The sequence below is a fragment of the Odontesthes bonariensis genome, chromosome 2 (assembly GCF_027942865.1).
Source record: "Odontesthes bonariensis isolate fOdoBon6 chromosome 2, fOdoBon6.hap1, whole genome shotgun sequence".
NCBI classification, from domain to species: domain Eukaryota; kingdom Metazoa; phylum Chordata; class Actinopteri; order Atheriniformes; family Atherinopsidae; genus Odontesthes; species Odontesthes bonariensis.
In genome coordinates, this window is record NC_134507.1 from 31,873,986 (window position 1) to 31,892,426 (window position 18,441).

At 45.0% G+C, this 18,441-nt stretch overlaps 1 protein-coding gene across 1 annotated transcript in view; it reads right to left on the reverse strand.

Annotated features, from left to right (window-relative positions):
* Positions 1-18,441, reverse strand: part of slc30a6 (solute carrier family 30 member 6) — a 109,074-nt gene that overhangs the window by 56,881 nt on the left and 33,752 nt on the right. The window contains exons 5-6 of the mRNA XM_075481407.1: positions 8,657-8,699; positions 6,483-6,548 (exon numbers count right to left, since the gene is read on the reverse strand). Of these exons, the coding sequence (XP_075337522.1) occupies positions 6,483-6,548; positions 8,657-8,699 (109 nt within the window). The remainder of the gene's footprint in view (positions 1-6,482; positions 6,549-8,656; positions 8,700-18,441) is intronic.

The following is an 18,441-nucleotide window of genomic DNA, read 5'->3' on the forward strand; positions in this document are numbered from 1 at the left end:
AGACTTAAGACGGTGCCATTGTGCATGTTTAGAGGTTGAAAACAGTTACAGGAGATTAAGTAAAACCTGTGTCGATACAGATCAAGATCAGGAAGCTGCTGCGTTCATATAAAAATTAATCAGACTCCGTGTGACGTTGAACTGGTTTGGTTTCCTCTTAGAATGAGAATATATCTGCAACCCACGGCATCCTTAGTCCAGCTGATCCAGGATCAGAGCGAGCACAAGTTAGAAGCTTTTAACCTGATGGGTTTAATGTGAGACTCTAAATGTACAGGATGGTGGAAATGTCAGCTCCAACCGCATATAAACACGACATATCTCTCGTTTTGTCTTCTTAGCTTCGTTTCATATGTTAGCATACAAGCTAGGATGAGAACAATTTAATAACTATGTATGAAACTAAAGCAAAAGGTTGGAAACTCATATGATATTAAATACAAGCTGTGATGGGGAAGTTTGGAGCGAGTAATCAGGTAAAAAACAAACATAAAATAACCACGATTCAGTCCGAAAGCAGCCTCCAAGACAGGCTGAATCTTTGAGGATCAAAGGTGTTCAGAGGATCTCCAGTTTGTCCACAAATGTGTTTAAAACAATGTTCCTCAGAGAAAGATTGGAAGGGATCTGCATATTTCTCCCTCTGCAAAGAAGAATATCATTAAAGCATTCAAGGTAATCTGGCCTGCCTGCAGTCCTGAAACGTTACAGAGTGGGAGAAGGAAACGTTACAGAGTGGGAGAAGGAAACGTCACAGAGTGGGAGAAGGAAACGTTACAGAGTGGGAGAAGGAAACGTCACAGAGTGGGAGAAGGAAACGTCACAGAGTGGGAGAAGGAAACGTTACAGAGTGGGAGAAGGAAACGTTACAGAGTGGGAGAAGGAACAGAGTGGGAGAAGGAAACGTTACAGAGTGGGAGAAGGAAACGTTACAGAGTGGGAGAAGGAACAGAGTGGGAGAAGGAAACGTTACAGAGTGGGAGAAGGAAACGTCACAGAGTGGGAGAAGGAACAGAGTGGGAGAAGGAAACGTTACAGAGTGGGAGAAGGAAACGTTACAGAGTGGGAGAAGGAAACGTCACAGAGTGGGAGAAGGTCTGTACGGTTATGTACCGTTAAACATCTTAAAACATCAATGAGTTGAGCATGGATCCTCGATACAATCTGTCAGGCTGAGCTGCTTGGTCTCATCCACTGAGAGCTTTGACTGTTTAACTGTCAGCGATCTGACAGCCTGCATCATAACAAAGAGCTACTGATCAACCTGAATTAAGCACATTAAGGATTATTACAAACAATAGCCGTACGAACAAAGACCGTCACGTGACCACAGATTGAGAAGAGTTTCATGTTTCTGAGCCACGGCTCTCTCCATCCCCTCGGTCTTTGCAGCAGGAGTCTTAGGCCCAGGCCACATGTACACATATAACTACAAGGGCTGGGCTCATTATTATCGCGTTAACTCGTTAATTATTCAACGCCGAAAAAAAATATTGTATCGCGCAATAACGCAGGTTTTATTTAAAAAAAAATTTTTTTGGGGGGGGGACTATTTTATTTTGTAAAATAGTCTGTCGCTCACAGGCTTTTATTCTGTAAAAGTCTGTTGCTCACAGGCTTTTATTCTGTAAAAGTCTGTTGCTCACAGGCTTTCATTATTGTAAAAGTCTGTTGCTCACAGGCTTTTATTATTGTAAAAGTCTGTTGCTCACAGGCTTTTATTTTGTAAAAGTCTGTAGCTGTCTGCTGTGGAACCAGAAAAGAAAGTGCGGCTCCACCAAACACGGAGAAGGGTACGGAACTTTTACTCGGCCATTTTTATTTTAAAGTTCTTCCAGACGGCGGAGTCGACAGAACCAAAGTCATCTGTAAACACTGCCAAGTTGAATTGTCTTCTCAGCGTAGTAGTTCCAGTCTAAAATATCACTTAAAGGCAAAACACACAACTGATAGCAGCAAGTCATTCAAGGAAACAGACAGTGGAGCGAGGCTTCTACATAAAAACTACAGAAAGATGCTGATGGTAAAAGTGTGTTTGCACAACAAATGTTATGGCACTTTCATTCATATGGCAGCACATTTAAAATAAAACTAAATGCTAAAGGCTATACACTACTTTTGGATTCATTTTTGGATTCTGCGTACAAATGCGATTAATCGTGATTAATCAGGGAAATCATGCGATTAGTTAGATTAAACATTTGAATCGTTGCCTGGCCCTAGTAACTACCATTTATTCTTTGTTCTTTGAGCTAAAATCACAGTCCTGTCCACAAAGCACCGTCTGAAAAACTTACACTACAAGCAGCGACAGGCTTGTTGATGCTGAGCTCATTTTTCAGAATCAACGAGGCATCTTTCCACAGAACAAAAACAGCATTGAGTGAATAACATGCCCAGCAAACCCTCTGGACCTCCATCAGAGTTCAACTGAAACCAAGGCCTAAGACACAGCTCCACCCTAGGAATCTGATCCGTTACAGCCGATTGAAGAAGCTCATTTGACTGATTCCAAAGTCAGAACCCTCCTAAAGATGTTTTCCCACCTCAAACAGTTCGACATCACTGAGACCAGTTTTTGGTTAAACGATTAAAAGTAATTTTGGTCCAGATCAAACCGAAAGTGATCCGCAGAGCAGCAGCTTCCACTCCCCCTGAAACAAAGACGGCCTCCACTGACATCACTTCCCTGGAATAAATCTAAGTGACACTTCAGACGTTTTGTTTGCACCAATTAATCAACGTCACGCTGACTGGACCCGACGCTGATGAAGTTGTGAGGAAAACAAAATTAGAGCTGCCTCTTTATATTCTGTTTGACAGTGCTGTGACGGCACAGCGCTGCTCCGATGACAAGCCGCTGACAGCCGCGCTGTTAATATCTTTCAACAGCTTTCTCATCTTCCTTTGGAACCAGAAATGAAGAAAACTTACCCTGAACACTTTATGGACACCCTGAAAGGCTTTAGGGACACCCTGAACACTTTAGGGACAGCCTGAAAGGTTTTATGGACACCCTGAACACTTTATGGACACCCTGAAAGGCTTTAGGGACACCCTGAACACTTTATGGACACCCTGAACGGCTTTATGGACACCCTGAACACTTTATGGACACCCTGAAAGGCTTTATGGACACCCTGAACGGCTTTATGGACACCCTGAAAGGCTTTATGGACACCCTGAACACTTTATGGACACCCTGAAAAGCTTTATGGACACCCTGAAAGGCTTTATGGACACCCTGAACACTTTATGGACACCCTGAAAGGCTTTATGGACACCCTGAACACTTTATGGACACCCTGAACGGCTTTATGGACACCCTGAACGGCTTTATGGACACCCTGAACGGCTTTATGGACACCCTGAAAGGCTTTATGGACACCCTGAAAGGCTTTATGGACACCCTGAACAGTTTATGGACACCCTGAACACTTTATGGACACCCTGAAAGGCTTTTAGCAGGTTGAAATCAGCACTTTTGGACAAGAATGGGTCGTCAGGAGGCTTCAGTCTGACCACACAGAGGTGGTCTCAGACCCATTTATCTACATTTATTCAGCAGTCTGACCCTGAATGTGTTCTGGGATGACTTTAATCATGACTTTAATGACTTTAAATGACCATCGCGTGACCCCACCTGGCCACCAGGGTTGAAAAGTCGTCGTTGGGTTTCCTAAAAGAAGGTAAAAAGTCACAGAAAACCTCCAGCTCGTCTTGAATGTTCATTTCTTCGGCGTGAGAGAAAAAAGCTCCTACGCTCCGGATCCGTCCCGTCAGTCGCCTCCTAACGGGCCTCCACCCCGAGCAGGCTCATTAACAGCAGGCTCAGTGTATAGACAGCAGAGGAGGGACATGATCTCCATCACGGCTCAGACTCCAGACAACTACTGTGGAAACGACACAGAGGCTCCAGTCGTCTCAGATGAGGTGTCAATCATAGGCAAAGGACACTGGCTATACTCTGGAAGCACCGTGTAGGCCAAATGTGTCAAACTCAAGGCTCGCGGGCCAAATGTGGCCCGCCACGTCATTTTATGTGGCCCGTGAAAGCTTAAAAGGTCTGATTGTCTAAAAATAAACAAGTTAAATACGTACAGTGACCAAAAACTACATTTCCCACAATGCATGCTGGACTGCAATGTAATATTTGTAACTTGAATAAGTAATAAATTCAGAGTTATTTAACATTAAGGAGTAGTTACATTTATAAGTTACATCTGGCCCTTTGAGGGCAACGATTATGCTGATGTGGCCCTCGGTGAAAATGAGTCTGACACCCCTGGGTTGATCAGCAGATTCCCAGGATAAAGCTTGATTTATGGTCGTAGACGGAGATCCTCCCAGAGATGCTCTCCGTGGCTTGCGTGCGTCGGCCAACATTCCTATCTATCTATCTATCCGTCGAGGAGACGGAGACTCGCGGAGACCGCGAGGGTTGTGATTGGTCGGCTAACAACATAATTTCCTGAATCCCTTTTCCGGTTTAGCTCCTTCCTCTCAGAACAACAACACCACCATTTTTGAAAGAGTTTACTGTGTGCCGGTCAAAATTATTTGCATTTCAATTTCAACAAGCTCCAACTCCAACAACAGTCTTTCTCTCTCGGTCGCCATCGTTCACTGTGAGGAGTGGAACGGAGCCGGAAGGTGAACAATCAATCAACCACTTTCACCATAGACGTCGCCATATTGGGTCGTCTAACGTAGCGACGCCTACTGATCGGGAGGTGAACTGCTTTGGGTATCCAACATCCCAACGGAGAACTTCGAAAGGTTTAAAGCCTCTGCGTGACCACGGAGTCGAATTGGCGGATAGCGATGGAGAAGCATACCGAGGCCTTTAGGGACGCTGAGCTGCTCCTTTACTTCTGTCACAGCATGTTTATTACAGAACTGTGTTTACTGACTTTGGAGCACCTGAAACCGTCCAACACATGTTCACTGAAGCTCGACCTCCGGTGTCCTGTTTGTTGGTCAGCTGACGGGCGGCCGGGTGGCGGCCGGCTACAGAGCGGATAGCTCAGGTTTGATCCCGAGTGGCCGGTCAGGACACTGCGTTTGGACCTTTAAACGGCTCGCCCACGATGGAGGTTAATTCATCGAATAAACAGACCCACCGACTCTAAATGATTGGATAAACCTGTTCAGGAACGTTTCCACGACTTTAACTTTAAATATTATCTTACAGGCACTAAACCTTCTCTTTAAACCTAATCTGCCTGATTTTAACCACAGCGGGAAAAGTGGAGCAGACAAATTCCTGAAGGAATGTTTTAGACTCTGGTGACATGTGTTGCTGAGCCATTAGTTACTGGAAGTCCATTAAGACGTGCACACACCAACAGTACGCTCAAATGAACGTGCACTGTTCATGCACAGATTCCGACGGAGGAACGTGCACACACACACACACACTCTGGCGTTATAAGAGTCAAATGAAGCTGAAAAGCAGATTTTCCCTCGATGGTCGTCCTCCCAAACCTCCTGATCAGAGGTCAATCGAAGCGGTCGGGACGCGTTTATGTGTTGATGAGCTGTTCAGGGATCCATTCAAACGTAACCGTGCAGTCACTGTGTGTCGGGGGGGTTATGGGACAGCATTAACTGTGAGCCTCTCACACTGAATGCAAACAGGTACCAATCGGCTAATTCCTGACGGATGGATGGATGGATGGACGGACGGACGAACGGATGGATGGACGAACGGATAGATGGATGTACGAATGAACGGATGGATGGATGTACGAACGGATAGATGGATGGACGAACGGCTGGATGGACGAACGGATGGATGGATGGATGAACGGATAGATGGATGGACGGACGAACGGATAGATGGATGGACGGAACGATGGATGGATGGATGGACGGACGAACGGATAGATGGATGGATGGACAGATGGATGGATGGATGGATGGATGGATGGATGGACGAACAGATAGATTGATTGGTGGATGGACAAATGGATGGATGGATGGATGGACAAATGGATGGATAAACGGATGGATGGACGGATGGATGGATGGACGAACGGATGGATGGATAAACGGATGGATGGATAAACGGATGGATGGATGAACAGATGGATGGATAGATAGATTTGATGGATGGATGGATAGATAGATGGATGGATGGATGAACAGATGGATGGATGAACGGATGGATGGATAAATGGATAATTGACAGCTCAGGGAGTGGACATACAGACTAAAACGATGGTGGAACAAACAAACGCTGCAGCTTCTTCCATCTTTGTTCATGTTTTAAAGCTGCTTTTAACCAAAGTTAATGCCTTCATTTTAGTAATGACAGAACCACTGATGGTGCATTCAAAGACCTGAATAATGGCTGTAAAACCCCCCTCAGACTTGTTGAGGATTTCCCCCCCATCACACACAGTATGTTTTCAATTTTTAGTCATTCAGAATATATCTGAACTGAGAAGCTTTTGTTGTAAAGATTCAGAACAACTCACCCAAACGTGTAGACCTGACTGGGCTTCTTCATGGTCACCCAGGAGCTGATGAGACAGGTGATCAGGCTGGGGAGGAAGGAAGGGTGGTGGCAGGGAAACAGAACAAAAAGTGATTGATGGAAGGATGGAAGGAGACGGACAAAAGACAAGAAAATAAGAAGAGTCAGTGAGGGACAGGTGGCAGATAACAGAAAAACAACAAGGTCGGCTAAAGTTCACCTCTTCAACTTCTCAAAATCCACTTTTCACTTTCAGGAAAACCACAAACGTGAGGAAGCTTAGAGTTATCTCACAGCTTTACAGAGCCAGTTTAAAGGTCACTAAATGAGTGAAATAAATTCTGATAATAACCGTTTCATGAGCATATGACTGACGAACCGTTTCAGCTTTAATGCAGATATTATGCTGTAGAAACATCTGTTCAATCAGCTCATAAATCTCTAAATATCGTAAAGATCTCATTATAAGATATTTTCCTAACAGAGCACTTCGCTCCCAAACTGCAGGTTTACTTATGGTTCCCAGAGTTTCTAAAAGCAGAATGGGAGGCAGAACCTTCCGTTATCAGGCCCCTCTCTGTGGAACCAGCTGCCAGTTTGGGAGGCAGAGCCTTCAGTTATCAGGCCCCTCTCTGTGGAACCAGCTGCCAGTTTGGGAGGCAGAGCCTTCAGTTATCAGGCCCCTCTCTGTGGAATAAGCTGCCAGTTTGGGAGGCAGAGCCTTCAGTTATCAGGCCCCTCTCTGTGGAATAAGCTGCCAGTTTGGGAGGCAGAGCCTTCAGTTATCAGGCCCCTCTCTTGAGGAATAAGCTGCCAGTTTGGGAGGCAGAGCCTTCAGTTATCAGGCCCCTCTCTGTGGAATAAGCTGCCAGTAAATGTCCGGGAAGCAGACACCCTTTCCACTTTTAAGACCAGGCTTAAAACTTTCCTTTTTTATAAAGCTTATAGTTAGGGATGGCTCAGGTGATCCTGAAACATCCCATAGTTAAAGGGACACGCCACCCCCAGGTCAAATTAAGTGTATCCCTGCATTCCCGAGACATAAATAAGTGTGTGGGAGCGTTTTCCTGGCGACCCAGGCATTGTCCGAATCTCACAGCACTGACCACTGCTTGGTTTCGCGTAATACCTCCATGCTAGCGTCGCCAATCGAAATATTTCGCCCAACGTGAATTAATTTCCTTGATTTACCTTCTGATTACTGTGTGAGTGGTGTACTTTCACATCGAGTGCAAATGACTGTGTAAATCAACACGGAAGGCTTGGTTTGCTCATGTCGGTTTGGGAACTAGTTTTCAGAGCGGAAAACACAGCCGAAGCACACTCCCCGCTACGTCATTGGGAACCACCCCCCCGGCTGTTTCACACTGGTTTGTTTGAGGAAGTCGGGGGTGGGGATTCCCAAAGACGTATCAATTAATTCACGTTGGGCGAAATATTTCGATTGGCGACGCTAGCATGGAGGTATTACGCGCAACCAAGTTGTGGTCAGTGCTGTGAGATTCGGACAATGCCTGGGTCGCCAGGAAAACGCTCCCACACACTTATTTATGTCTCGGGAATGCAGGGATACACTTAATTTGGCCTGGGGGTGGCGTATCCCTTTAAGCTGCTATAGGCCCAGCCTGCTGGGGGAGCTCATCAGTCACACATTTCCTCACTTTACTCTGTTTTTCCCCCCGTTTAATTTCTCAAATGACATTATGTACATGTGACATTATTGTGGTCATTGACTGGTGTTTCCCTGTTCCAACAGGTATCCTTTGAATGGTGTTACAGTGGGTTTTTTCCCCTCTTTTCTGTCCTCTCAAACCCCAGCTGGTGGAGGCGGATGGCCACCCTTCCTGGTTCTGGTTCTGCCAGAGGTTTCTTCCTGTAAAAAGGGAGTTGTTTCTCTCCACAGTCGCCTCAGGCACGCTCAGGACGAGAGATTGGACTGAAGACAAGTTTCGGTGCAATCTGTTGGTTTCCTTAGCTAGGAAATTGTTTTTGAATTGGCTCTATATGAATGAATTGGATTATTTTATAAATAATTATGATTACAATGAATTGAATTCCAATTGGCTTGAATTGGACTTTATTATTTAAGTGCCTTGAGAAGACATTTGTTGTATTTGGCGCTACATGAATAAAACTGAATTGAATTGAATTTAATAAAGACTGGCAAACACTCACCTGAAAAGGTCGAAGATGGTCAGATACGTGTAGGCAGTTAGAGCTGGAACGAAAAAACAGAAAAACTCAAGTTACCGTGAGACAGATGAACTTGTGTTGGTGACTTCTTAGCTGCAGCACACAGAAGGAGACGATTACGATTGGGCTGTGGGAACCTTTTCCAGGAACCGGGGCCTTTCAGGGCCCTGTTTCGACTTCAGGAACCAGTTCTGAGGCATTAATCTCACCCTGAAAACAGCTCAGTTCAGGAGGCCGTGAACCTTGGAGCTTGGGCTGGGCCGAAACCGAAAAATAGCGATTAAAAACATTTCTAGACTCCGCAGATTTGTTTTGCTTTAAGGGACTCCGTAGTAGCCGACGCTCTCACTTTGCCTAAATATGATCACGTTCCCCGCGGCACCGACAGACGTAGCATGCAATAAAAATTAGTGCTGAGCAATTTTATCGATACTGCGATATATATCGATATTTCGTTTCCCGATAAAGTATCGATTTTTTTAAATTTATTTTTTTTAAAGCAAACTATATTGAAAAGTCAGGCGTTACAATTAGTGAAAACACAGAATATTAAAGGGATAGTTTGCCTCTTGACATGAAGCTGTATGGCATCCCATATCAGCAACATAATTTATGAACATTTTCTTACCCCCTGCTGCGTCCTGTGAGCTGAGTTCCAGCCTCGTTTTGGTGTTGAATAAGGTAGTCTGGCTAGTTGGCTGGGGTTTAAAAAATAAAGCGTTTTGCTTCTCAAAACAATATGCGTTCAAAAGAGTAATACATTTGCATCACAAAATCGTTCTCCACGAAAAAGTCAGACCTCACAATCGCATGGCGCTATTTTCTCTCCCACGCTAGGTGGCTGTACGCATTGATATGAAGGGAGCCAAAAATAGGGCCAAGCGATTGTGAGGTCTGACTTTCTGGAAGGACGATTTTGTCCCGAATCGAAAATCGTCCATCAGTTAGAAAGAGCGGCCCTGTGCTGCGTGTCTTTCCCCTCTCTGCCCCCTGCTTCCTGTCTCTCTCAAACTGTCCTAACATTAAAGGCATAAAAAGCCCAAAAAAAAAACTTTAAAACAAAAACCTGCTGAGTCTGTTGATCTTAGGTCGAACCACAGGATAAAATGTAGCTGGTACCTTCAAACACCATGAAGTTCATTTCAGACGTGAGATACGACAACTTCAGTCTGTCATTCAGACACCTGACCTTTCCCATACCTACAGAGCTCGCGTCTCACATCAGATTTGTTCAGAAACACACAGAGGAGGTCATAAAGAGGAGGAAGCCGACTCAAACTCAAATAACAATGAGAATGGGAGGCTGACAAGGCTAAAGGGGGAAAAAGAAAGGGTGAAAGTGAGAAAAGTGAGAGAAAAAATGGCCAAAAGAAAAGACAAAAGCTATTTATATACAATATGTACGTTAAAATATTCCTTTTTGTGTCTAATTTGTCTTTTGCTCGTTATTTGTGTGTCATGCCGACAGTCGACAGCTTCTGCTGAGTCAAACTCGGAGAATAAAAACTGGAGAGAAGCCAACATGGCAGGTAAGCTGAGGGGTCAGTTAGCCAGTGAGTAAACCAATCAGTCATTTAACCAACAAGCCAACAAATTAATCAGTCGGTTAACCAGCCAAACACTGGGCCGGCTTGAATAACGTGAACCTGTCCATCTGCCAGCCTGCATGTCTGTCTGTCCTAATGCCGACCGACCGGCTTTCTGTAATCAGGCTGTGCTGTGGGGGGAGCGGACAGAGGATTAGGCCGGCTTTGTGCTGAGAGGAACATTTTGTTTCCCCACCACCAGTCCATGTTGGCCAACCTGACGCCCTGTAATCCTGGCAGACGGACAGGAGGACGGACGGATGAGAGATCGAGGCGGAGAGATGGATGAGAGGTGAGAAGGCAGAAGACAGGATGATGGACAGACTGAGGGAGGGAAAGTGAAGGAGAGGGAAAGAGTGGGGCTCAGAAGGGACAGAGAGTGGCAGACTGCGAGAGGAAAAACAAAGAAACTTCCCTCCATCCCTGAGAGATTAGAGCACTGATTTATGGGACGTTAAGGATCACACAGCTGGTCCTGGTTAGCATGCTAGCATGTTAGCATTCACTCTGACCAACACCAGGAGAAAAAAAAGAAGAAAGCAGTATCTTAATGCCTTTCAGTTCCAGTAAAAAAAAAAAAAATCACTTAAAAACCCTGAGAACTTCCTGATAAATGGGGTTTAACTCCAAGCTCTGCAGCTCCCTCCCACAGGAAAAAATGTAAATCTTACCAAGTATATTTGTCTCATTGAGTATCTCATTATACTTATTATAAGACACAATTGCCTAACAAGTACCATTTCAGCCAGATATAGGGACTTGTTTTAATACAATACATCTTGAATATCTTGTTAAAGGTAGGGTAGGAGATCCTGGATTTTGAGTCCAGCGAAGCTGCATTTTGAAAATACACAGGTAAAAAGTCCCAACCCTTTTCTTCACTTTCCCCCCGAAGGCACGCCTCTAGAGTACATGAACGCGCACGAGCGCTGTTCTGACAGCAAGCATCGATCGTTGCCGTATTTAGTATTTAGTTTATGCTAACTATACGTTTAATAATGCTAGGTGCTAGCCAAGCTGGCTCTAGTTTAGCTTCCTGCCAAGCTTCTGGACGCATAATTCGTTCACGGAGCAGGGTACGCGCACAGGGGGAAGGAGGGGGAGGGAGGAGCAGATTGAAGTTTGATAGACGGCATCAGAATCCAATCATTGTGAACGGTCCAGTCAGTATGATTGGATAGTGTTTTTCCTAGATTGTACGTTCTAGAGGCCACTAAAACTTTTCATATTTGTGTCAAAACTTTTAATTAATTGGTTGCAATGGGGGTGTGAAGAGTATTTCAAGCAATATGTAAAAAAATGTTCCAGAAAAAGATCCCCTACCCCGCCTTTAAGTGAAAACATCTTGTTTTGAGTCATATTTCACATGAAACAAGCTTTTTTTTTTCATTTGAAGAGGTTTTTAAGCTAATTTCAAGATCACTTTTAACTCAAAAGTCCTAAATATCACATTTTATTTCAAGGAAATCTTGACAAGCCGATTTTCACTAGTTCCATTGGCAGATTTTTTTGCTTATTTCAAGCAAAAACGTCTTGTATTTGTTGTTTTTCTCCAGTGTATATCTGGCTGAAATAATACTTATTAGGCAGTTGTCTTATATTAAGTGTAGTGAGATATTTTGACTAGAAATGAGACAAATATACATGGTAAGACTTTGATTTTTTCCAGTGCCGGGTTTCCGTAGTCCAGGCATGTCCTTCCCACAGGAACACAGACAACACCTGGAACCGGTCGGGTTCTCCAGAGTCAGGGTCATTTCAGTGTGTCCGTACGATGAGCTTACAGATTAAAGACATGTTGGACGTTTGTACGGCGGATAAGCCAGGTTTATCCACGGGATGAACACCGTGGAGCGTGTGCTGCCAAGAAGGAAGTGTTACAGGAAGTCGGACACCTGAACAGGTGATCCCATCCCAACAGCCGATGCAAGTTTGAAGGGAATAACTTGGCTGTGCAGCGGCACCATTCATCTTTTCTTCTAAACAAGACTCAGAAACAGTAAGTGGAGCCTGGTTAGAAACTGAGAGCTGCTTCCATGGAGGTTCAGCTTCAGGCTTCATGTTCTGAAACATCAGCATGAGGAGCTCGGGCTGCACGCTCGCTCATTTTAAACAAGTCTTTGGTTGTGTTCGAAACCGCATACTACATACTGCATACTCATCGATCAGACAGTATGCAGAGCGTTTACCCACAATGCATTTCGCTCCTGCCCGAGCCGAAATCAGCCGGCCTGAAGCTGATTTCCCTTAAGCTCTAAACTCTGTAAACTTTAGCAACATTTGAAACATTTTCAGGCGAGAAAGTAGTCGTTTAGATCCCCAAACGTGTTGAAAACCTGACAAAATGCCGGCTATTTACAACTTTGTTCCCACAAATTCGCCGCTACTTAAGCTAGCTGTAGTGAGCAACGCACTTCCGGTTATTTTCACAAAATAAAATACCCGTTGCCTTTTATCATAGGGAAAGCCATTACGATACAATTGGTGCTTTTGTTTTGAAAACAGGAAGTGAACCTACCCTCGTTGTAGCTAGCTTGAAACTGCCGTTTTGACAGGAAATGACGATCGGCGACGTCACGTTACATTGCATCTTGGGTAGTTTGAGTATGAGTAGTAACCTCATGATGCATACCCAACATTTCGGAGAATCTAGTATGCATCCGGGAACTTCTCGCTTCCTCAAACTCACATACTAACTCAAAAAGTTAGTAGGAGTATGCGGTTTCGAACACAGCCTATGACCTTCGAATGGCGTTCAAACGACAAGAAAACTGATTTTAAAGCAGAAAGAAGCGGAGTTACGAGCCGGTGTCTTTGTTTAACCAAGCGAGAAGAATGTGAGTCCTTCTCTGGAACATCACTGACATGGGATCATTTTAAAGTTTAACTGTGCTGTGTTCAACATTCACAACTACTGCTCACCTGTGCTGAAAAAGCACTTCAAACTCAGGCTGCTGACATGAAGCCAAACTGCCTCCCTGAGCTGTGGATCTGGACAGGAGTTCAGAGTAAACTAAACTAAGCTGGAATGTGAGGAACCCACCAATCTGAGATTTGTGGGTGGGATAAGGAACACAAAGTTATGTTATTCTGTGCTTTTTTTGCATTGCTTCGATGCTTTTTGACCGCTCAGAGCCACCGTACATACAAACATCGTCCAAAATGGCCTCCGTTTCAGAGTTTAAATGTACTCCGTTACATTTACTTAAGCAAGTTTTTGAAAATAATTGTACTTGTAGGAGAAGTTTTAAATCACTATACTTTTTACTTTTACTTGACTCATATTATTCTGAAGTAACAGTACTTTTACTTGAGTACAATTTTTGGCTGCTCTACCCACCTCTGACAAATGAAGTCACTTAAAGCATTCAGGGGTGTTGCATTCAAAGACCGGTTATTGTGGAACGGCAGCTAAACGTCAGCCATCTAAAGCTAAATTAATCCGTTAAATTTCCCTTAATCAGCCGGAATATTTCAGGACTTTCCTCAATGAAACGGCTAAGTTTGGTTTGGTTTTGTGTTCTTGTTTTCCTTCGCTGCAGCTCAACTCTTCACAGAAACAAAGAAAAGACGAGGCGTTTAAATGGAGAGTTTCTGCTGTAACTTCAGAGTTTCACTGTGAAGAACACAAAGTCTTCAGAAACTTTCTCGGGACTTCTGCTCTGGTTTTTGCTGCATCCGCCTGATATTTTGATACGCAGCGGCTCGTCCGTCCGCGGGGATCAATGCGGGTTGATGTCATTGTGTTGTGTTGAATTAAAAGCAGGAGACAATAAAAGCAATAATAATACAAACGCTGACATCACAGTGACCCTGAAAGCAGCCCGAGCCGATCGATGGACGGGCTGAAATTTCCCCTGGCTGTGCTGGGATAGGTTTACATGGACGCTGACACACACAAACACACACAGTTCAGTTCCTTCATGAGTCTCAAGCTTCCAAACACTGACACCCAGAGGACGTGTGGATCTGATACCAGAGCAACAAACAGCAGACGCCACATTATTCATCTGCAGAAAGGAACAGATGGACACACATTTCAACACATGTTCAGACATAAAGACACGCACACACACAGGCTGGACCTGAACCCAATACCCCGAACAGAACGGAGGATTAAAACCTCCGTGTTTGTTTTCAGAAATGATCGAAGGAGAGGAGGAGTTTCCTCAAACCACTTACTCATCACCTCCTCTGATATTCCACCAGTTCAGCTTCATCCCCCATAATCCTGGTTACCACCAAAGAGGGGGAGGAATAAGGATTCACAACAAGAGACGGAAGACAGGAAGCAGAGAGATGACAAGACAAATGAAAGGAGAGAAACGCCAGCAGGAGGATGAATATTTAATGCCGTCTGCACAGAAGCAGCCCAAACACACACAGAGCATCAGAGACATGTTCAGGATGTGGACGCTCCATTCATGAGCCGAGTGACCACACAGATCTGCTCCCAATAAATAAACAAACCGGCTGATTCTGAGGATCTGAGGCTCAGAGTAAAGACGGGACGGGCCCTGAACCCGTCGCCTCCTAGAAACTCTGAGGAACTCTGAGCCAAACAGCAAAAGGTCCCGTGCATCAGCAGCTTTATTCATTCATTCAGCCTGAAAAACAGCCACACAGAGTGTGTTTGCTCAATTCAAAGGTTGGAAACTCGTATGAAACGAAATACAAGCGGTGATGGGGAAGTTTGGAGCCAGTAGTCAGGTAAAAAAAACAACATGGATCTGGTCCTACAGCAGCCTCCATGAGGAGTCTGAGAGGAGCAGAGATGTTCAGAGGAGCTTCAGTTTGTCCACAAATGTGTATAAAACAAATGTGAAAATGAAAACACATGAAATGAAATGGTGAAAACAAAATGAAAATGAAAAAAAAAATGTAAACAGAAAAATATGAACTCATGTTAGTGTATACACAAACATTTTTCATGTGTTTTTATTTGTTTTCATGTGTTTTCATGTTTTTTTTCCGCATGATTTCATGTGTTTTACGTGTTTTTACAAGTTTTTACGTGATTTTACAAGTTTTCATGTTGTTTTACTTGTTTTTACGTGATTTCATGTGTTTTACACGTTTTCCTGTGTTTTTACGTGATTTCATGCGTTTTCATATATGTTTCACATATGCTGCCTTCAAGACCACATCTTTTCCAGGGACGTCCGTGCATTGTTCAAGCAGACCATGTAAAAGCACATTCTGCACACGTTCTAAAGGCACGGCTGAGGAGGAGGAGGGGACGGGTGCTGGCCTGCAACAGCCTTGATGCCACAAAAGTCTCCTAAAATCTAGATATTCCAAATGTATTGGTCACCGTTTTGTTGGTTTTCAGGCAAAGAATAACTTGGTTTAAGACTCTTTCCCATCCTGCTGCTGTTAAACAAACACAGAGCATCAGGGGGTGGAAGTGCTCACCACAGCAGAGAGTCTTAGTGTCACTGGTTCCGGTAAACAGTAAACTGAGACCCAGCACACACACACACAGGGTGGGTCGCGGTGTCAGGTCAGCTCCTGTGTGGTGCAGATGTAAACTAAAAGCTTCTATCGAGCGCCTCAACTGCTGCGGTGAGGAGGATCCCTGAGGACGAGGAGGAGGAGGAGGAGCAGAGAGATGGAGCACCGACGCTGCTGATAACTCAGAAACCCGAAACTGGGCCTGCAGGCCGCCCGTGCACATGATAACGCACCTGAGCGGTGATGCACAGGAGAGCATGTCGGCAGATAGAGTGAGAGCACCAGTCTGATCCAAACCCACATTATTTTTGAATCCAGAGGCAGGATTTCTCCTTTTTTATGGAGCGTTTCAGTAAAAATAAACACCAATAAGTGCTGAAACACACACTCCCTGTAACCACGACGACGGCCCACAAGCATCCAGCAGCTTCTGTCGATATGAAACCGGACCGAAGCTCCGCTGCCTCCATTTACGAGGTGAAGCGGATTCTCGGATCTCCGTGTGGGATCTAAAAGGCAGCTGGTGGTGACATGTTAAACCCCCCCCAGTCTTCAGGGCCCAGGAGTGATGACCTGACCCCCCCCCCCCCCCCGACTAATGATAATCAATGTAACATCATCCGATTCGACAAAACTGTCGTGTGCTGAAGGGGCTGAGCAGGTAATCTGTGAAAACTGGGACAGAATTCTCTGAAACGACCGAAACTCGACCAACGAACCTCCAGCAGAACTCCAGCAGGTCTCATTCTCAGAAACAACGAGGAGCGGATCCTTTCTAAGGCATCAGCCACAACAGGAGCAGGAAACCTCATGAAAACACTCAGTGGGGTCACATGGCACTGAAAGGATCGAATTAATGGCTAAATTACAACCAGACTGAGGCTGTGTTCCAAACCGCATACTTCTCCCACTACTCCTACTAACTTTTTGAGTTAGTATGCGAGTTTGATTAAGTGAGAAGTTCCCGGATGCATACTAGATTCTCCGAAATGTTGGGTGTGCATCATGAGGTTACTACTCATACTCAAACTACCCAAGATGCAACGTAACGTGACGTCGCCGATCGTCATTTCCTGTCAAAACGGCAGTTTCAAGCTAGCTACAACGAGGGTAGGTTCACTTCCTGTTTTCAAAACAAAAGCACCGATTGTACCGTAATGGCTTTCCCTATGATAAAAGGCAACGGGTATTTTATTTTGTGAAAATAACCGGAAGTGCGTTGCTCACTACGGCTAGCTTCAATAGCGCCGAATTCGTGGGAACAAAATTGTAAATAGCCGGTATTTTGTCAGGTTTATTAAAACAGATAAAAAGGCTGTTACAGTAGTCTTATCGAGAGGAAATAAAAGCGTGGATAATCATCTCAAGTTCAGCCTTCGAGACCAGTGACCTTAATTTGGCAATGTTCCTTAGGGGAAAGAAGCAGTTTCTGGTCCGTTCTGCAGAATGCTGCTCGAGAGGCTCGAGTCTAAATGAACACCTAGATTCCTAAGACTGGGCTTAACAGACCAGCCTAGATCCTTATCAATGAACTGCTTGATCTCAGGGATTTTGTGACCTGGTGCAATAATAAACGTTTCAGTTCAGTTTGGTGAGAAAAATCAGAGCAAATCTGTTGGAGACGGCTCCCAAAATAAAAATAAAAAATAGATTTTTCTGGAACGCTCTGGGAGCAGAACCTCGTCTCCCGAGTCCGTTTCACAACCTTTTCACATATTTTTGTTCCCAAGTGTCCAAATAAGGGATTAAATGCTGAGAAATAACACTGACAGGCTGTGTGCGACTGTCCCTTCTCTTTGGGGAACACATTCGCACACACCGTCCGCGTCTTTAGGAGATAGAGTCCCACCGAGATTGAAGCAGATGCGGTGGCTGTTTGGGGAGTAAGAGGAGCTGATTGCACACGTGCACAGTCTGAGAGCGAGTGTGTATTGGCTGTACCCGAGGCCCCGCGGGATGGAACGCTTCACCAGCTGTGTTCTGACACACAGGAACACGGAGGGCCCGGGGACAGCACACACGGCTCAGATCACACGTGCGCACTCGAGCGTCTGCGGATGACAAACAAACAAACTAATAGATATGCATACAAACCCTGCACTAAACATGGCCGACGTGTTGGTCTGCGCTCGCAGAGTCGCAGCGTCCACGTCCAGGAACACAACATGTGTCACCATCCCTCTCCGTTTTGTGACATGAAACGGAAAAATTACACAAATTAGCCAACTGCGAGCGAGCGCGCCAACGCGCACGAGTGAGCGCGCACATCAGTGCGCGGCTCGGTCTGCAAGAGGGTGAGGAGGAAGTGTGTTTATTCATCTGTACGACGACATGTGACCTGGTTTCTGAGAGCTGCCGAGAACCGACAAAACTGTCCAAGACACACAAACTGTGAGGGAACACACAGACGCCTGAATGCAACACACAGACGCCTGAATGCAGCACAACGAAATGCATAGAAAGCTGGTGATAACAGAACCTCACAGATCTGACATCACAGAACTGGTTTAAGAGCTCAGCGTGGCGTCTGATCAGAGCCTCGCACACAGGCATCACATAATGAAGGTATATCAAAAGGGGGATAACAAAGATCTTCTCTCTGGTTGTGCTACACTAGGCTCTAGCATGGTTGCTCTAGCATGGTTGCCGCGTCTGCTAGCGCGAGCGGTGTTGATGACGTCACGAGTTCGTGCCGGCTACATATAGTGGCGCAAATTGATGCGCCAG